The sequence below is a fragment of the Orbicella franksi genome, chromosome 1 (assembly GCF_964199315.1).
Source record: "Orbicella franksi chromosome 1, jaOrbFran1.1, whole genome shotgun sequence".
Taxonomy (NCBI): Eukaryota; Metazoa; Cnidaria; class Anthozoa; order Scleractinia; family Merulinidae; genus Orbicella; species Orbicella franksi.
In genome coordinates this window covers 24581141-24602592 of record NC_138145.1, presented here as the reverse complement: position 1 = coordinate 24602592, position 21452 = coordinate 24581141, and the positions used below count along the sequence as shown (strand labels likewise).

Below are 21452 nucleotides of genomic sequence, written 5' to 3'. Positions count from 1 at the left end.
TTACTCAGGATTCTGCCACGTCAGAAACGAATTCCAAACAGTTTCCTCATGCGCGTGTCCAGTATTTTTCTAAATATAAATTCACTGTACTGTCTCAATTGTTTGTTATATTTATGGTAGTCGATGATATAGGATACAGGATCATAAGAAAGAAAAATAGTTTCGTTGACTCAATAAATAACCCCGAGAAATTATCTTCCGTTTTTATGACGCTAACGTCAGTCATCAGCTCGATTCTACACATCTACGTAGTTTCTCAAATTTGCTTATTTATGAGCAGTATTGCGAAAGCAAAATAAAGGGGGAGCTCAAGTTGGCTATTATTTATAATACTCCTGTTTTGCGGATTTTACTGTCACGTCTTGCAAGCATGACCACACACAATTGAATAAAAGATTATGTAATCTAGTATTAGCATTCTATTGAGCGTATTTGAACGTAAAAAAAGTTACGTGTCAAAGCAACAGACTTTTTCGTTAGACATTGGAAGCTGATAACAGTCTGTGTGTATATTGTGAGAAGATTGTGTAATCTTCTTGACCTTAGGAAAGCGCAGTATTATTTCAAGTAATATTATCCTTTCGCGTAACTCGCTTCAGCCACGTTTCAAACGAAAACGATTACGCTATAAGCCTAATAAATCGCGCATCTCCCAGATTCTACCACGTTCGTTTGAACGAAACTCGCTACCAGGAGCAATTTTGTTGAGAGGATTAAAAGCAACGCCATAACAGTTTATACATGTCGTATTTTACATGTTTTCGTTCCACGAACAGGTAACGGTGACGTAATTTGCAATTTTGGATTGCACTTGGTCATGCGCCATGCGTTTCACTCTGGCACCTTTATTTTGGCGAGAGTCAAACAGATCATGAAACAACGGAAACCGCGCAGAAATGATCATACTCAAGGACACAATTGTGAAAGAAGCTTGGCATTATAAAAATTTAAATTATTGATAACAATGAAGAATGGCAACCAAATATATTTAAGGCTCATTTTATTTCGATGACAATCTGTGGATAAGATCTACAGGATTACTTCGTCTACATTCCGCTCTCACCAAAAGCAATCAAGCGTAGTTTACTTTGAATGTGAAAGCTGTTGTTTTGACCGGTTGAAACGGTCGAACAAAACACGAAGAAATTGTTAGTTTCCGTTTTTAGCTTTGCTAGAAAGTCAGGAAACTACGTGAGACGTTTAAGAAACGGTGAAGTGTGGATTGCCAACCACACGTGAACTCGTTGAAGCAGGTCTAATAAATGAAGGAACTGTTTTGATGCAGGAAATCACTCGATCATGAAGCACCAACAAATTGTTTTGTACGGGAGCTTAAAGCAAATATCTTGCTGATAGTGGTACAGTGATAGGTTATCGCCTTCAAATATATCCTGTGTACGTGCCGCTCAAAGCCATATATCTTAAAGCACTTTGGGCTTTCGACCGAACGTTCTATCTCCGACAAAAATCTACCAGTGTATTTGCTTCATTTCAAAATATTTGAAAAACGCCAACGATTTATGTGGTCGCTGGTCAGGAATACAGCCTGAGAAACGGCTGAGAAACACACAAACAAGGTTACTAAAATCAACCGAGCAAAACGAAAAAGAGGATGAAGTGTTCGATCAGTACAGAAATGTTTATGCTGAGACTATATAAAGTAATGAAACTCAGAAAGGTTTCTTTGCATGGCTGCAGGGAAAAGGAAGAAAAATGTCAGTGAAAATAGCTTTCATAACCTCCACTGTTATGTAGTACAAGGGTACTTAAAAATACGTTAATCACTGAATACGTTAAAAGGGCTGATTTAATTGTTATTCAATATATACAATTGTAAGAGGTCAGATTTGCACTGCATCACGGAGCAGTGAGTTTGTTGGAAAATGTTTGCTCTGTAGAATTTCGGATTCTTTTCCAAATTCTTAGCATTACTTAGGAACCCAAAGGCGTTTTAATCACCGCTTTGCGATTTTTTTTTTTGTTACACAAGAATGGTTCCAAGTGGTTTGAGTGGTTATTCACCACAAACCTCCCGGGACACTTCATCTCATTGCTCCGCTATTCAGCTCGTTGATTACGTCATTCCTGTTTACGACGTCACGCTTTAATGAAGAAGGCTGCTGACACGAACGAGTTCATCATGTGACTTGCAGCACGGATAATTTTTGGCGGGAAACCGGAACATTCTCCCCATGTTGCGTCACAAGTCATTTATCCTGGCTGGGATAATGACAATGAACACCTAAATCCAGTGACGTCCACATTTAGAAAATCAACAACTGCCGTGTTTTGTTGAGGAAGGAATCTGATGGGTTTTTACCTTATAAGGTTCTGATCTGTAGCACTACTAAATCAACCGTTAAAAAGCGTAAGTAAGATAACCTGGCTGGTGAAATGGGAGGTATTCCGATTGAATGAGTCACTCATAAATAAGTATTTCTTGGGATGGGTGAAGGCCGGTACTTTGTTGATTACATCCTGGTAATCGTGAAAATATTTTTTTGTCCGCTCATGATTTCACCTCATGATGTTAATATTAAAAGTATTTGATAAGAAACCCAGGTCAATGAACTCACTTTTGGAATTTAATCTTTCCAAATATCTTGATGTACTTGCAGGCTCTGATGGTTTCGCCAGTTGTTGTTTATCGAGTGCATGCACCGTAAGATGTTTTGTGAAAACATTTAAGGACCTCACCATGGGTTGATAATTCTTGGTGAGTACATGAATGACATAAGCGTTCTTTGGTAATAAACTTATTTCCTTAAGATCATTCGTTTGTTTTTTGTCAGTTGAGTGCATCTTCGTAATTACGAAAATATTCAAATTACGCGTGATTATTGGTTCTGTTAGGAGATGAGTCACCTATGGATTATTTTTGGATAAGAAGCATTTTTTTCTTAAATCAACTGTTTGTTTCTCTGTCGAGTCATCGTTGCATATTTCTTTTTTGTTTATAAATGACGTCATCGCCGTCGCGTTGGTGGATATCAACATAAGATTTCGTCGAGTTGGCTTTTTACCACCAACCATTATTTGAATTGTCTGCAGGGTCATTGATTACAGTTTGTAATTACAGTCTTTTTAATAAGAATATATTTTACAAAAATATGTTTTATAAGAATATCGAGGCTGAAATTTGCGAAATTTTAATAGTGAGAATATTTTAAGAATAGACCCCTGGCTGAAATTGTGGAAAAGAATTTAATGTTGTAAATACAAGTATTTGTTTTTACCAAACCATATAAACTTCTTCCTTTCTCTAAACGGCAAAACTAGCCAAAAAGCGACAATGCTGATAACATTTCTGCAAGAAGGTATGTGCTTCATATCAGGCTTTAATGCCTGCAGGCAAATTACTTTAACACCATCCAAACACCAAATACATTCGAAAACACAAATGTCATACACTATAATGTAAGAATATTCACAAGGATATTTTCAGCCTACAATCAGCAGAAAAAGTAGGATATTCAGCCGCTGCCGGAAAAAATAAGAATATCCAGCCTAGTCTATATTAGGGGCTGTCTGAAATTATACTTGGAAGATATGCCTCCGCATTTTATTGAATGAAAAAGTTTACCTTGCGGTCATATCATCGCCGGATTATAACTTGCAATCAGTAGAAAGTGGAACATGTGATTCCTTTGAGCCGCGAGCCGGGCTTATTAAGAAATTGAAAATAAGCTAAAATAACACTGCCGTTAGAAAGTTGGACCAGCTTTCTGGTATTAGGGAAAACGTCAAAAAACAGTACTGACAATTAGCAAGGGACGGCTCTTGTAATTAGGAAAGGTCCAAAATTTAGACACGACACGCTTGCAGGAAAGAGTGTGGTTTCTGTTAATACCGTCCACCTCTCTCTAGTCATGTTTGCACCCGAGTATTCGTAGCACCCAACACGATATCCATGTATGTAAAACAGGAAGAAAAAGCCTGCGTCATTTTTCTCCTAAAAACTGACGCGGAATCCGCTCGTAAGGTGTATAATTTTTCTACGGGGTATCATTGATGGTTTTGTTTATTACCTTTTGACAATTATGCACAAAAACCGCTGTAAAGCACACAGCCCGCTGTGAACGGTTTCTATCAGTCGATACAATAGAAGGAGACTACAAAGACGTGTTGCGAGTTTCCTAACTAACAGTTCTACAACCATGGACAAATTGTGTTGGAAAAATACGCAAAAACATGAAATCATTACCGTAATACCTTCAAAATAAGTGTCAGCATCCCCATTCCCCCTTTCAATGTTGGAAAATGGTAAAATGCGAACTTGTGTAGGATGAAAGCGTTTTGTCAACATCGCATAGGGGTAGGGAGGGGAAAAATGCGTATAGAATGAATTTTTCAACCCTTGCGACCAAGGTTGTAGGTTATGTAAATGACAGTTGTGGGTTGCGTGTAATGATCATTAGTAGAATAACGCAAATACTGCAATCTGATTGGCTGAGCAATTTGTATATCATCCAGGCCTTAGATTGCAGTGGCTGTAGGTCGTCAACATAATGGCTCGTTTTCTCGATTCTCTACTGTTTCGAGAAAGATTTAGAAACATTAGTGGACAATTCGATTCCCAAGAACACTATAAAAGTAAGGTAATTGACCGTCATGCGACTTTAAAATCTCAACATTTTCAATGAACGGATGAGCACGTACAAACAGCTACAAGTTTCAAAGAACAATTCAATTCGCATGCGATTTTGCTTAAGTGTGAAAATAAATATTACTTTATATGTAGAGAAATAATTGGAATCGCTAATTTGAAAGCAATTTCGATTTCTATGAGGTGATAGCTGATTCGGCCTTCGACCTCGTCAACTATCTCCTCAGAGAAATCTCGAACTCTTAATCTAATTGTTAATTAGTTTATAGTTTTTCTTTCAAAACGGTAAAAGTACTCATAATCCCAACCGACAGAGAAGTGTCTAATTAATTTCCAAAATACGTGGGCCTGCTGATTCAAGACATTTCTATCAAAAAGAAAAAAAAAACAAAGTACGTTCCTGCAACTACTTCGTGCGGACTCCAGCTTTGTTGGAAATAACAACATGCAACCTTTGAGCCAATGAGGACGCTCGCTTTTTTCTAACTATTCATGATATGTTAATTAGCTAAATTGAAAATGTTCTCAAGAAGATGGATCTTTATCGATACCTAATTACTCTACTGAAATTACAAATCTGAACATGACGTGAAGGCACGAATCTTTTTGCAATAATTTAATTGGAATTGTACTCTTACTTGAAGAGATCAGATGTAATGAAAAGTTATCTCTATTTTATTTTATTTTACTAAAATGAAATTATCGTAGTTGTGAAATGATTTGAAAAAGTGGATCTTTAACTATTGATAAGTTATTTGTTATAGAAACCAAATAAAATCGATCTGGTGAAAAATATTAGAGAGAAATACAAAACAATGTTATGAGGCGTCATTTCACATTGTGGAGAAATTTATTTTGTGACAAAACACACAAAAAAATTAAAAACCTGTACACTTCTATCGCATTATTACATGTTAATTGCTTCCTGTCATTGTTTTTTAATCACACCACAAACGAATCAAAGAAAATGAGTGTTATTAAGTGCCATCCGTACATCCCACTTTAAACGCACCGAACGAGAGTTCCTACAGTCTGAGTTAATTCCTACTAAATCAATGTTAGTATGTCGCCTTCGTTTTTTCGCTGAGTATTTTAACTTTCTTTCTGTTTTTCTCTGGATGCTTATGCCCATCACTTCCAAAACGCTCGATTATTGAAAAAATTCTTAGTCCGCGTCAAGTCATGAAAACAGCCAACAGCGACAAAATTTTAGAAACTTCCAGTGTGGGGCAAGCACCGAGCAAAGACTTCTTCTCTTTAATCGTCAGGAAAGATTCTATTGTATGGCGCACATGGAAAATAACATTGAGAAGTAATAAGTCCTTGCCAAGCGAAACGACTCAATCGTGGCAAGACTTCGAAGGTAGCTCCAGTGGCAAAAGACTCCAGAGTGAAATACGACGAGTGTTTGGAACAGACACCTTGAATTATGTCCTGTCGGTGGTAACACAAAGCTGGTTGCCCTACTTGAAGAATGACATCATGGTCGAAATTCTTGTTCGACTTGATCTTCTTGACATCGCGCGGCTTGCACAGGTAAGATAATTGTTTCACCGTTACATAGAGTCGTATCAAGCCTTTGTCAACTTGAAATATACAGTTTGTAAGTCAGTAAATACTTAATGATAAGTTTTCAAGTACTGCATGTTTTTATCAAATACATTTACATCATTCTCCATTTGCACCTGCGAGATCGAAATACAATTTAAAGAACTCCGCAGGCCATTCCTATTTTGAGTATGTAATGAGTATAAACAAATGTTCTTACCAAAGGCATTATTTAGACCTTCGTCATTGTTTTATGGCAGTATTTTTCGACCCCAGTAGATCAGTTACCTAAATTTCTTTTCAACTAGCTAGGACGTGTTTAATCAAGCCAAAACAAGCACAGCGCTACATTGTCATATCACATTTTGAGAATTTCAAGATTCACCAGCACAAACTCTGATTGACATTTTTATTTTTTAATGATATTATGATGTGAAAAGAATTTTTTCAGTTTCGTGTTTCGCTGGTGAGATCGACGTGTATAGATGAGTTCACTTGATTTATCGTTTGCAATAAATTTATAACTATGATGGTTTAACTATAAAACATTTCGAGTACGTACTGTATGTACGAAACGACTCAAACATCTTTCAGTCTCACGGACAAGTACGATAAGAGGAAACGTTTGTTAGTTATGAGTCGATAGAACGGCAGCTTTGAATTCAATGTTTCTCCAGCTCTATTTTTAAAACTAAACAACAAAGACACGCGCCCAGATGGTCATGAACCACTTTAACCTTCAGTATGAGTTAGTATGAACGAAATCTTTTAGTTGTGAAATAAATTGTTACGCGTACTTTATTTGCAACATCTGCGTCAAGTTTACGCATCTCATTAATCAAAATATGTCAGCCACATTATAACAAACTATTCCAAGCTTCATTAGGACTTAACACTAGCAATACTCTAAATTAACGTATTTGGCGTTCTAAGCCCACTAGGTGCACTAAGTTCTAAGTCCAAGTTATCATAAAACACAAATGAAAGTGAATGTAATCTTAACTGTAACGAGATCTCTTAGCTAATTCCATATCAATATCCCTTGTTGGTGCTTTTCTTTCAAGCATTTTGAGTGAGAACTGTGACGTCTTTGTTAAATGTTTCAAAACCAATATTTTAAAGCTGTTTCCAAATTTTTAGGTATGATAGCAATTAAAATGGATATTTGAAGAGTTCCGGAGAGAAAGTTTAGAATATTGAGAGAACAATCAGCTTCATTTTTGTGGATTTTTATGCCCTCCGTGTTGGTGTACCAAACCTACAATACACCAATATGATGCAGCATCCGGTTGCTTGAAATTTTATTATTATTTTCTTTTCTCAATAACTTCCTTACAATATGTACTACAGAGGTCTGGGTAAATTGTCTTTTTTTGTCATACCTACTCTTTTTGATGAAAAGTTTCAGATTTTATCCTTTGTCAGTGTAGGCCATACAAGGAAACAGATTTTTGTCATTTGATCGTGTTAGTTTACCAAAATAGTCCACAAATAATCTCAGCTCCATAATATAAAGCAGTTACCCGAACTATTTTTCAACTTCATTTATACATTTTGCAACTATTGTTTTGCGAACAAATGAAATTTAAAAATACTTAAGCCTCAAAATAGTGCTTTTCAAGAGCTTGTGCAATATAACAACACTGGTGGTCATGTTGCGTAAAAGGTTATAAAAACTAATATTGTCACTCTATTATAGGGCATTATATAACAATGATATTGGTAATCCTGAAAGAGGAAAAAAAGAAAACAAAAATTTTTTTAACTTGAGTTTAATAAATATCAGAAAAAATTGAGACAAACCTACTCGATTGTATATTCAACCTTTTGTCAATGTTTGTGTTGCGAGTGCAGTGATTGTTATGTTTTTAACATACGGTCTTAATGACCGGCGTATTATTTATATTTTAAGAAGAAATTGTGATTATCGATTTCGACAGAATTGGTATAGTCACGGTGGCAAACAAACGGCAAAAAAGTAAGTGTTAGTTGCCTTGATGACTGCTACTGAACACACAATTACAAATCTGATGCATGTTCTTCAACCCTATAGTTTTCCTGGTTACTACATTGTCATAACAATTTCATTGTATCATTTAATACCTGCATGTAGTTATCAGTATTTTCCATTCTCTTGCTTATCAATATCAAGCCACTGTACGTCTTGACTGATTCTCAGTTTTGCGCGTCACCATATTGCAGGTTTGTCGAGCTTTGTATAATGCTTCTTCCAGCGACATGTTATGGAGAAGGCTCTATACCAAGCACTTTGTAGTGATTTCACCTGAAATTCATTTGGTTGCTGAAGATATCGGGTGGAAGAAGGCTTTCCTAGTACGTCGACTAAAGCTTCAAGCCGTCCAGACCAGGAGGAGAGTTAATATGAAACAACAAGGGGAGGATTTAAATAACACAACAAATGAAGAGAGAAAGAAGTTGACTTTAGTTGTCTAAATCGTAGTACTATTTCAGATTATGCAGTGTGAAACGAAATGAGGAAAAGAAAAGAAAAAGAAAAAAGACATACCGTTGTCACACGTCAGAGGACGAGTGAAACACTTCATGGTGTATGTAAAATATCTACAACAATAGTTACACACGCGTTGAGGTTTGTCTAATAACCATTGCAAATTTCAAGTACTTATTGAGTGTGTGGGAAGACCGTACTCTCCTTATAATATTGGAAGTAGTCTCCTTTCACAGGCTATTCGATCTTGTTAATTTGCCTGACCGTCGAATAAGAGCACTTTTTGTCTATTTGCATTGCAATGAAATCTAGCCTGTATGTGAGGCAATTTCGGGCTATCGTAGTTTTAGCGCGACATTGCCTCGCATCCACGTTGGATTACATTGTAATGCAAATGAGAAAACCTAAACATGAAAAGGGCTATTATCATTTAATCTGATCCCATTTTTAGACAGCACTTACAGCTTTTACATGCACTTTTAGATACATGAAAATGAAGGAGGTCTTTCCGCCCAACTTCCTGGCTCTTATCTTCATTTTGGATTGAAGGAAAAATGCTTCAAGTAACGAAGCGTCTTTCATCAGTTCGCATCCAATTATTCAAAGAAGGATTAATTTCAGGCGACTTATAGTGGTAAATCTCGATAACTTGTTTTGGGTTCACGCCCGAGGGGAAATTTCACGCGAGATCCGAATTGTTTGGAGCCTTCTCTTTCCTGCTAATTGTTTTAAATTTGAGTTCTTTCATGATAGCTGCATAGGACTTTTATCTTCCCCTCCGGGAAATGATAGAGAAATATATGATCCTTTTTCATAGCATAAAAAACGTTTCAAGTTAAAAAAAAAGTAGTTTTAGCCCAGATAAACGATAGCCTCGAAGATTGCATTCAGTGTTTCATTATATCTTGCCTGGTATCTACTTGAAGACTAACCTGCGAATACAGCCGCCTCTCATTCGCTCCCGCTACTGCGTGCGAAACGCGGACGAACGAGAGGCGGCTGTATTCGCAGGCTACTTGAAGACCCTTAAAAGAGCTACGTCACGATTTGCGCATCTTGAAAGGTTTAGGCCAAACTTTTCAAGTTCTTCGTTTATAATCCGTGTTAATCTTCTCTTTCCTTAACCATCCTCGTTCCTTTATGGTTTATTATTATCTCATTGGTGATTTTCTAATACCCCGTCCACACCAACATGTTAAGCAAGTTTAAAAATGGTTTAACTAAACAAGGTCAAAAATTAGTTGCTCATACCGTGCACACCCCATAACTTAACCAGGTAAAAACCTGTTTGATTAAAATATGGTAGCAAGGTGGTTTGAAATTTGTCTTCTCAAAATGACTGTAAAGCGTCATCGACAAATTGGAGAACCTAAACCTCATTTAGTTAAATTAGTTTAGTTGGTGTGAATGGAGTATTAGTCAGCTACTATTTTCGGGTTTTCTTCAACATAAAGGTAATTTTGTCCGTGGCAACAAAAAACATGACTAAGCTCCTTTGAAGTTTGATTAAAATATGGTAGCAAGGTGGTTTGAAATTTGTCTTCACAAAATGACTGCAAAGCGTAATCGACAAATTGGAAAAACCTAAACCTAATTTAGTTAAACTGTAGTTTAGTTGTTGTGAATGGGGTATTAGTCAGCTACTATTTTCGGGTTTCCTCCAATATAAAGGTAATTTTGTACGTGGCCAAAAACCATGAAAAGCAGGAATGTGAACTAAATTTAAGACGGTAACCTTAGCGATCGAGTTTTTCCTGTCAAAGAACTCCCTCACATAGTGCAGAGACCCATGTTTAGTGAAATTTATTGTGACTGGTTTTCCAGTAGTAGTAGGTTTCTCTGAAGAATCACAATTTATTGACCATCGGAAATAAATTTCAGTTAATCAACAACTCTTGTTTGAGCTTTGAACTTTGTCCAGTGATCTACCTCGCACGATCTATCGCACGTGAGAACCCCAAGAACTGTCCAATCAAATGGTATCTGGCCTGTTGTCTAGCATGTGTATTGATTCCAAACATGAGGAAGTGGATTAAAGTCATTACCTGATTATCTATCGATTCGGTTCTAAATTACATTTCTATGGCTTCAATTCCATACCGCTCAGAATAATCTCAAAAACCAGGATCTTTTTTAACCAAATTCTCTTTGCGTTTTGAAATGACCTTAGTTGCGTTATCAGACAGGATAATATCCTCTTGATTCATCAAGTAACAAAACAGGCTTCGATATTTGATCCTGATATTTTGAGAATCAAAGTGTAGATTCAAAGTCTATTTTAAATTCGTTTACTATATACCCTATACCACATACATGTCCGAATGTATGAAAACAGTGTTAAAGAGAAAGTAGGCGACGTAAATTTTATAGGAATTTCAGTCTTTTTCCCTCCACTCTCTTGTATTCCGTTTCCTGCTCTTCTCCTTTTTTTTTCCATCGCTGGGAGTGATTTCAAGGCCCACGGGAGTCGTGAAATCATAGTCTATACGGGTCATTTGGTGCAAAATATTGCTACAGTTTACATACATCCAGTCGTATACATATGAAACGATACAATTTGAATATGATCGGTGTGGTACTTGGTACTACGAGGATCTAGGTTTTCGATTAGCTACAAAGTTCCTCTGAGATCGATCACTAAATTGTCTTTTTGTTCTTTAATTCCTGTATTGCTTAGAGCAATAAACAAAAACAAAAAAAACCCAAATTTAATTGTACAAAAATAGATAATGAAAAAAATCGGTGCCTGATAAAAATACTTGTCAATAGCTTCAGATTTCCTGATGGTACTTGAGTTTTCCATCTACAGAGTTACAGAAGTTGGGGCCATTATGAACTACGTAATATACAGAGCTAAGTAGAAATGCGGCGTGACAGTTTTGCTGGATAACTTTCATTTGAATGGTTATACGCGAAGGTTTCGTTTCAAAGACCTAAAAGTTAAAACATCCTTGCACAACGTAATAAACAGTTTCACTTCAAAGTTCATCTTAATAGCTTCCACTTGAATGTCGCTCTCATAGAAAGAGGTTTGATTCATAGATCTACAGTCCTCTAAATCATGTTGTTCTAATCCAGTTCAATTCTTAGGAAGGGATCATAAAGTACATTACAACAGTCACTGTGATAACTACTATTGTGAAAAACCAGAAGAAAATTTTGTCGATGATTTGGGCAGCTGCCTGCCATTTCTTTTTCTTTTCTTCTTCACTTTGATCAACTGTCAAAGAGTTCGCAACTGCATCGAGCTTGGCGATAACTTGATCCATTTTACGCTCCATTTGCGCGGGAAACACGAATTCTTGGGGAGCACCATTCGGCGAGCGGCTTTGCGGACTTGAATTTCCGCTTTCTGATGTTTTACGTCGCTGTACGGGAAAGTACGTTGGCCAGCGGTCTGCGACCAAAGTCACCGGAGTATATTTTCGTTTTGGTGGATCTTTTGGGGTTTGTTCCGATTCAGGATTTTCCCTAAGGATTTTAGCAAGAACTTTGAAGACGAAGAATTCGAAGGTTGTAGACATCTTTACTGACGTGTCACGATGATAAATCCACAAAACCAGGCATGTGACAACCAGTGAACAACCTAGCAAAGCCATTATGGCGGTGGAATATTTAGTCAACAGCGGCGTGACTTCTGAAGTGGGTGGTATGTTTTCTGTGAATATGAGTGTGTATACAGTCAAGCCCAGGAGAATCGTTATGATCAGCGAGATTCTCTCACCGGACTCGGGAGGCAAGAAGAACGCAAACACCGTCAAAATCGCGAGCGCAACGCAGGGGAAGATCAAATTGTTAAGGTAAAAGAGCACCCTTCTGCGCAGAAGTATTGAGTAAGTGATGTCTATAAACGGATCTGGACAGCAACTGTACTTAACCACATTACGCACGGCCTCGGCTTTCACCAGATCCCATTCACCACTGACAATGTAGCCCGATAAATCCACTTCTTCTCGGGCGAGCTTTAGGTTTAAAGAACCGCTGGTGTACGTCCATGAGCCGAACACCATGGTGCAGCGCTGCTCGTCGAAAGGAAAGTACGTGATGTCGATTTTGCAGACGGTTTTTACTTCGGTCGGGGCATACCATTGACACGAGCCATTGTAGTTTATAACAACTTTTGTGTTGAACTTGTACATTTCACCACTGTCGCTCTGAATGCTGCACGGTAACGAAAAGACAGTTAATAAAAATATTAGAAAACAACATATCAAATGGTTACATGTCTATCAAAACATCAAATGTCATTGCATGTCTGTAACACCGTCGTCTGCACGCAGTGCGAGCCTATAACGTCTTCTCTTCAAGAGAAGACGATAATCGTCTCATGTATGGTTATAAAATCTTGGGTGTCGTTAAAATAAAGAGTTCTCGTCGACAACAACAATTTACAGCTGTTTTTGTAAAGAGAAGCAGACCTAATAGTCAATGAAGAGCTAGAAAATGAGGTGGGGAAAGAAGTCCCCAGCAAAGCCAGACAGTTATCTTTACAACTTGACATTCGACGCTTGCCGGGCATCATCTTCATAACTAATTATCAATCTGCCAAAGGTTTTCCCCTTAAGATTCAGTTCAAATTCTTACTGAATAAGGTACGAGTCCCAGAGTTGCAAAGCGGATAAAAATAGTTTATTACTGGCTATGGAGCTAAATATAACCGAATAACAAATAACTAGCATGGGCTCCCTCTGTCATCCTCCTATACTGGATGTCGGATGAAACATTTTTACCTGTTGTAAAGAACAATGTCGGGTTTCCAAACAAGCTTCGGGTCGATGTTGATAAATTTTACACCGCCATACTTAGTTGGGTTCCATCTCAAGAAGGGGTTTTCCCAGGACTGAAACAAAAACAGAAGAGTCAACTGGTAATTTGCCACTTTAGAAATGAGAAGAAGCCTGAGGCAACTCGCTAATTTAGTTAGTTAGTTAGAAGTCTTTATTAAGAAATCAGTCACAACATACGTGTGGCTTTACAATCAATAACAAACTAAGCTAAACTAGAAAAAACCTATCATATGTATTACAAGAAAAATTTTAAGAAATAAATTTAAAAAGACATCTATTTACAAAAGCCCGTTTGAATCGTTCCGTTTTTACTTTAGCGAGTATGAAGTCATGGCCCCTTTATCTAAGAGCTCTGTTACGTTTGGGTGGGAGCAAGTCATATAATACATGGCCAGTGTCACTTGTGATTCTTTTGAAAAGATCACTGTCCCCATTCTTTATAACATCAGATATCAAAATGATCTTATTTGTATAGCCAAAACGATAGGCTCGCCGAAAAAAAGGAGAAGACTGGGGAGCAATGGCGGAGTGAGACGTGTTTTCTTAAGCCGCTCGCCTTAAATTCAATTGCTCTGCGGATTTTAATGGCCGAAACTCTGGAGGAAACACTGAACAAACGGAAAACTAGAGTGTCTTCGTCAGACGAATCTTCGATATCGAACGCTTCTCCAGAAAGCAAAAAATTGAAAAGCGGCGAGCACGCTGTTCGTGTCCATGAAGTAAGCGAGCTAGACACAGAAGAAGACGTAAGTTTACCGGCCTTGAATATGACCGAAGAGTTTAGCGACACACTTCAAAACATTTTAAAGAAGCTAGACAAACTGGACAGTATTAAAAAATCAATGAAAGATTTTCAAGCGACTCTTTTGAAACTTGAAGGACGTGTGCAAAATTTAGAGAGCTGTCACGCCACCACAAGACGCGATGTTGATGATATTAAAGAGAGCTTAAATTCAATCGAAGCAGATCGCCAAGAAGCTTCGCAGAGTCTAAAAAAAATGCAAGATAATACCAACACGAAGTTAAAAAGCCTGGAGGAGGAGAACCTTAAGCTTGGAGCCAGAGTTAAAGAAGTAGAAGACCAACACCTGTATCTTGAAGCCTACTCTAGGCGTGAAAATTTGAAATTCGAAAACATTCCAGAGGACGACGCGAGCAGAGAAGATACGGAATTGGTGCTACGTTCTTTCCTCGAAAGGGATCTTGGCTATGTTGATGCTGCCTCGGTAGAAATCCAACGAGTCCACCGCCTTGGTAAGAAGAAAGAAGGGAAACCGCGGCCTATTCTAGCAAGATTTCTGAGATTCAAGGATTGTCAAAGCTTGCTCGCTTTAGGTCCCCGACTGCGAGAAACCAATTTTAAGATGTATCAAGATCTGCCTTTTGAGATCGTGGAGCGGCGGAGGGCACAAATGGATACCTTTAAGAAGGCCAAGAGAAACAACATCCCGGCTTCATTTAGCAAGGCACAGCCCGACAAGCTGTTCGTCCGAGGTAAATTTTGGCCTTTGGGTAAGGAACTTGAACTGTAAGTATAATGTGTCCATACATAGTTTTCTATTTTTTGTTGTTGTTATTATTATGCCTGATAGATTCGGCCTCCGCTACATCTAGAACTAATATTAGGCGGCTCTAAAATGAAAAATACGAACAAAGTAACGAATGCAACCGTATTCCATCAGCAGTCTTCTAATATTATTGATTTTAAGTGTGTTTATGTGTAGATATGTAAATATTCGTATTTTTGATTTATTTTGCCAGCTTACACTTTCAAGGTTTATTTCAGCAATGCACTTGAGCGCCTTCGATCAAATTATTTTTAACAAAATATATGAGAAAAATGGATCTCAGAATAGGATCGATTAATACTCGGGGACTAGGAGACAAGTTTAAGAGACGTGAAATTTTCAACTGGCTCAAATGTAAAAAAATGTCGGTATATTTTATCCAAGAAGCCCATTGTACGGAAGACAATATACATGATTGGAGAGCTGAATGGGGTTACCAGGCATTATTCAGCTGTTGTTCTAGTAACAAAGCAGGTGTAGCCATACTTTTTAACAATAATTTCAGTTTTCAGCTCTTGAAAGCTTACACCGATCCCAAGGGACGATTCATAATATGTGACCTGATTACAAATGGAAAACACATAACCTTAGCAAATATATACGCTCCAAACGAAGATGATCCGAATTTCTTCACCTCTGTTTTTAATCAGCTACTCGACTTTAAATGCGAGGAGATAATTGTTGGTGGAGACTTTAACCTAGTACTGAATGTTGACAAGGACAAAAAAGGTGGTCTTGCCAGATCCCACAAAAAATCGCTGGAAGTGATAAACGATTTCTCTGTAAACCTGGATTTAATAGATGCATGGAGAGTTTTAAACCCTGAGAGTTCCAGATTCACGTGGCGACAAAAGAAACCTGAAGTTCACTGTAGGCTCGACTTTTTCCTAGTAAATCAGACTACATTTTGTAACACCGTCAGTGCGGACATATTACCAGGATACAAAACGGATCATTCCATGATTACATTACAAATCTCGCTGCATTCTAACAATAGAGGACGAGGCTTTTGGAAACTTAACACCTCTTTTTTAAATGACATTGAGTATGTTAATCGGATAAAATCAATCATAAAACAAACCAAGGTTGAATACGTGCAAGATGATACTGTTAACCCTAATTTACTATGGGAAATGGTTAAATTGAAAGTGAGAGAGGAGTCCTTGAAATCTGGAACTTCTAAGAAAAAAAAAACTCGCTAGAAAAGAGGAGGAAATAGAACAAGCAATCGCAACTCTTGAAAAACGTCTTCCTGAATTTAGTGGCGACGAAACTCGACGAGAACAAGTGTGGTCGGACCTTGAAACAAAGAAACGCGAACTGGCGGCAATAATAGAATACAGGACAAAAGGAGCAATTTTAAGATCTAAATCTCAATGGTACAATGAAGGTGAGAAAAATACCAAATACTTTCTCAATCTGGAAAAGAGACATTGTAAACAAGGAACAATAACCCAGCTCAAAGTCAGTGACAACGACCTCATTTGTACAGACAAAGAGATCTTAAAAGAATGTGAATCGTTTTACCAAAATCTTTACAGTTCTAATGTAGCTATTGACAACCAAGAAGGGGCTTTCTTCTTTCCACAGCAAGGAAACAAAAAGGTTTTAAATAACGATGAACAATCTCTCTGTGAGGGCGAATTAAGGAAGAATGAATGTTTAGAAGCGCTGAAAAGTATGGTGACAGATAAATCCTCAGGAACCGATGGTCTCCCCTGCGAATTCTACAAAGTGTTTTGGAATGACGTGGCGGAAATTTTGATACACTCTTTTAATTATTCCTACGAAATTGAAAAGCTCTCAATATCACAAAGGAGGGGCATTATTAAGCTCATACCAAAAAAGGATGCTAACCTTAATTCAATAAAGAACTGGCGACCTTTAACGCTTTTGAATTGCGATTACAAAATTGCAACAAAAGCTATTGCAAGCCGCATCAAAACTTTCCTGCCAAAACTTGTTTCTGACGATCAAACCGGCTTCATTAGAGACAGATTCATCGGAGAAAATATTCGTTTAATAGACAGCGTCATCAAATTTTCAAAAGCAAACAATATGCCGGGACTGCTCCTTTTTCTTGATTTTGAAAAAGCCTTTGATACCCTAGAGTGGCCCTTTATTCGTAAAACCTTCCAATACTTTGGTTTCGGCCCATCACTGCTGAACTGGTTAAAAGTATTTTACTGCAATAGCGAAAGCTGTATTTTAAACAATGGATGGGCAAGTAATTTCTTTGAGCTCAACCGGGGAGTCAGGCAAGGTTGCCCTCTGTCACCGTATCTATTCATTCTCTCTGTGGAAGTACTCGCCAATGCAATTCGCCAAAAAAAAGAAATCCGTGGCATAATTGTAAAGGACAAAGAAATTAAACTTAGCCAATATGCAGATGACACGACCCTTATTTTAGACGGCTCCGAAGAATCCTTTCTAGAATCTTTGAAGATAATAGACTATTTCGGTGATATATCCGGCCTCAGACTTAACAGCAAAAAGACAGAAGCTTTGTGGATCGGTGCAAGTGCGGATTGGGATTTTAAACTTTGCCCTGAAAAAGACTTCAAATGGCCAAAAAAAAAAGTCAGAGCGTTAGGGGTATGGTTGTCAACAGACCCTGATGTAACTATATCTTTGAATTACAAAGATAAAATAGAAAAAATTAAATCGATTCTGGGATGCTGGAAACTTCGCAGACTTGGCCTTTTAGGTAAAATTACTGTTTTAAAAAGCCTCATAGCTTCACAACTGGTATATATTTTCTCTCCTCTGCAAACAAATCATACAGCAATAAAGGAGATAAATGTAATGTTTTACAACTTCTTATGGAATGACAAAGGCGACAAAATAAAAAGAAAGGTAATGATTAATGATTACTAAGAAGGGGGACTTAAAATGATTGATGTAACCTCCTTTAATAGATCTCTCAAAGCCACATGGATAAAGAAGTATCTAGATAAGGAAAACAATGGAAGCTGGAAAAGATTTTTTGACTCAGAACTTGAAAAATATGGAGGTGAAATAACACAGTCGTAACATTATTAAAGTATCAGATCCTTTTTTCAAAGAAATTCTTGAAATCTGGTCAGAAGCCAATTATGAAGAAAAGATTGTATCAGACTATCACTTTCGGTCATCGCCCTTATGGTATAATTCACTAATAAGAGTTGGGAATAGACCAGCGTTTTTTAAAGAATGGTTCCTCAAAGGAATAACAAATGTAGAACATTTAATGGATGACTCCGGAAAGTTTCTCTCGCTCACTGCTTTCCAGACTATACATGACCTGACAGCCCGACCTTTAACCTTTCTTGGAATCATTTCTTCAATAAAACTTCTTCAAAGATATATACCCCATAACATCAGAACCTCTATTAAACATGAAAGTTTCTTGTCAAAATTTTTAAAAAGCAGAAAACCTAGTAGACTAGTATATAAGAAACTTGTATCAGGAAAAAGTGAACCACCCAATCAAAGTCAACAAAAGTGGCAGGAAGACGTCACTCTCACAACAAAACAAGAGCTCAACTGGAAAAAGGTTTACTAAATGGCTTTTCAATGTACAAAGAGCACAAAACTTATAACTTTCAATTTTAAATTTCTTCATAGAAGAATATCAACAAACAACTTCTTGAAAAAAATTGGTCTCGTCGATAGCGAGAAACGCACTTTCTGCGAAAGAGAAACAGAGAAACTTGTACATATATTTTGGGCTTTCCCAAAAACTCAATATTTTTGGAACAATTTTGAAGTATGGCTACAGTCTTGCCAAGTTATTACCAAGGAGACACCCTTAGAGCCTGATACAGCACTGGGCCTAAGGCCGGATAGCTCTAAACATAAACTCCAAATTAACTTCTGCTGCTTAAATGCTAAATATTACATTTGGCTATGTAGACAGAAAAAATGTTCTCCAAAACTAAATGATTTCTTACTGTATTTAAAACATATCTATGAAATGGAAAAAAATACAACTACAATCGTTTTAAAAAAGTGGGAGCCTCTGTTGCCTCTTTTGTAATCTCTTGACAACTCGACCCTAGTCCCCTGAAAACGAAAATAAAAATGAAAGGAAAAGAAACAAGGCGCATATATATATACCATGCATATTTTCTGTAATTTGCAACTCGGAATGTACATTAGTGACAGGAGTAAACTGGTATGATCTTGCTGTGCTAGAATTGTAAGAAGGGCAAGTAATCTAATTATGTTGTATTGTAAGCAGTGTAAGTATTAGTATTGTTAGTAGCGTGAGTATGCGTATTATATAGAGTAAGTGTTAGTATCGTAAGTGGCGTAAGTAATAAGTTTTTTGTAAGTAGTGTAAGTAACTACATTAATATTGTATTGTAAGTAGTGTAAGTAGCATTTAAAAAGAATAAAGAAAAAAAAATTAAAAAGAAAAAAAGGTTTGCCTCCTGAGCATCCCATAATAGCTATTTAAAACAAAATAATTCAAAATGGCCGCCGTACCGCTGAAAAGGTCCATTGCTCTAGGTCCAGAAGGTGAACACTAACGTTATCTTTACTATACTAAGGCATTACAACTGATATACTTTGCTAAATGTTTCGTTTTTCCCTGTGAAATATAAATCGGGAAAGAGAGAGAAGACAATGTCTTAGAAAAAAAAACGAATCGTGGTCTTCAATCTTACCTGTCTGATCCAGACTTTGCTCGTCATAATCTGACTTCGTCCGTTCTACACAATACAGACAACAGAAAACAAACACCGACCTGAATCACCATCTGCTGTTTAAGTGTTTCAGTTGAAACATCTTTAGCGATAAGCTCAAGGAAATCATAAAGCATTCAAACGCGCCAGAGAAAACAAGTAGCAAGGAAAAGGTTATTTGAATCGTTAATCAAAAGTGACCAAGTTCCACTTCAGATATGAATAGGATAACGAGAATGATCTCTTGGTGGGGAACAAATTTTAAAACAACAGGTCTGAAATAGGATATAGATGAAATCACAAAATATACAGTATCACAAAATATACTAATAGGCTAAAGGTTTTTGATAAATGGGGCGCCACGCGTCCATAAAAAAGGTGCTTGCCCGCCATACATACCAGTTCAACTAGTTGGCTGAACATCATGTCAAAATCGACTGGTATTGGTTGTTCTTTGTCGATGACCGGTCTCACTTCTCTGCTGTAGTTTGCAAACAGATCCTTCATGAGGCGGTGCTCTGAGTCAAGATGCGGCTGACCTACACATACAAGACAGAATTAAAACTCAGCACGACAGCGTTTATGGACTGAATGACTTTGCTCAGCCAAGCTTTCCAATTGGACCAAAACGTTCGTGCAACGTGTATACCGTTTAACCAATCAAAATGCAACACGTTCTTCTTTCGTCACACTCTGGTCTGTTGCATTCACGTTCTGGCTAGGTGTAACACTTAAACTTCACCGTGAATTTTTTTTTTTTTTTTTTAGCATTACTTTTTGCTTAGTATCTCTTGTCACCACCTCTAAGCTTTTTTTGCAATGGGTCATTTTAGGCAGAAACTAGAAGAGAAACCGGACTTCAGGGTGAGAATGAATGGTCTTTGCATGGGTTATGGGCACAGCTTAGTCTCAATACTGAAAAAAAAAAAACATATATCAAGTCAGAGAGGTCAACAGCAAATACTATAAATGACGCTTAATCAATCAAAATTTTAATTATTTACGTTGTTATTTTTTGTTGTTTGTTGCTTACTAAAGCAGCATGAACTGAAAAATGTAGCATTTTTTGGAAGTTTGGGCGTTCGCGGTTAGCAGGCTACCTGCAGAGCTTTCTAGCAAACAGCAGGAAAACTATTTTGATAAACATCACTCACGGCGGTTGCTTAACGTCAAGTTCTTATATCAACGACACGCGTGCGAATAAAATGAACAGAGATTTAATGCTAACAATCTAGAATCGTTTTGGTGCCTGTTCGTGCACGGAGAGAATCCGAGTAGTCACAATAAGTGATTTACTTTTGTTGAAAAGCAAACTTTTAATAAACTTTTGAAACAATATAACAAAGTCAACAAAGGTGTTCTTTTTCTCTCGTTAATCTCCACAGAACATTGAAGTATTCAACAGCCAAATTGTAGTTGCGTTTTTATTTACTATACTCAAAATGAGACAACAGAAGAAACCGTGTTTCAAGTGAGTGCATGGGAACGTAAATACATTCACACCTCTTATCAATATGTATTGTACCAAATCGCTGTTTATCATTCTAAATGCTATGTTTATTGTCAGTTGTTTATAAAGTTTAAAGAGGATTGATCTTAAACCTTGTCAAAATAAGAATTAGGCACAACAGATCTTGAGGATGTTTAACTTTCTAAATTAGTTTACTTGCGTCACCGAGGGTAAATACTGAAAATTTGGCCAAAGGCTTTACTTGAATTGTTGTTAAAACCAAGAAACTACTGTCTTTTCCATTCCAGCTGTGCAGGGAGGCAACGAAATCAATACGTGTATTTGGGAATTATTCT

General features: G+C 37.2%; 3 protein-coding genes across 3 annotated transcripts; 2 read left to right on the top strand and 1 right to left on the bottom strand.

The window, feature by feature from the left end:
• Positions 1-5399: 5399 nt before the first annotated feature.
• On the top strand, positions 5400-8929 carry LOC145483871 (F-box only protein 36-like). The gene is made up of 2 exons (XM_081462432.1): positions 5400-6142; positions 8357-8929. The coding sequence occupies exons 1-2, from the start codon at positions 5789-5791 to the stop codon at positions 8606-8608; spliced, it is 606 nt and encodes a 201-aa protein (XP_081318558.1). The 5' UTR covers positions 5400-5788; the 3' UTR covers positions 8609-8929.
• A 2778-nt stretch (positions 8930-11707) lies between these two features.
• Positions 11708-20198, bottom strand: LOC145489269 (neuronal acetylcholine receptor subunit alpha-3-like; the record flags this gene model as incomplete). Its single annotated transcript, XM_081468258.1, has 4 exons — positions 11708-12782; positions 13352-13461; positions 19629-19673; positions 20046-20198. Coding segments are annotated over 4 exons (1383 nt in total), but the record flags the coding sequence as incomplete, so codon positions are not given.
• Positions 14270-16123, top strand: LOC145483861 (uncharacterized). Its single transcript, XM_081462421.1, has one exon. It carries the CDS (start codon positions 14407-14409, stop codon positions 14938-14940), a length of 534 nt encoding a protein of 177 aa, XP_081318547.1. The 5' UTR covers positions 14270-14406; the 3' UTR covers positions 14941-16123.
• Positions 20199-21452: the final 1254 nt, after the last annotated feature.

Coding starts and splice junctions, on each gene's coding strand:
- LOC145483871 (XM_081462432.1), top strand. CDS start 5,789: ATGAAAACAGCCAACAGCGACAAAATTTTAGAAACTTCCAGTGTGGGG. Junction 6,143..8,356: donor ACATCGCGCGGCTTGCACAG/GTAAGATAATTG, acceptor ACCATATTGCAG/GTTTGTCGAGCTTTGTATAA.
- LOC145483861 (XM_081462421.1), top strand. CDS start 14,407: ATGCAAGATAATACCAACACGAAGTTAAAAAGCCTGGAGGAGGAGAAC.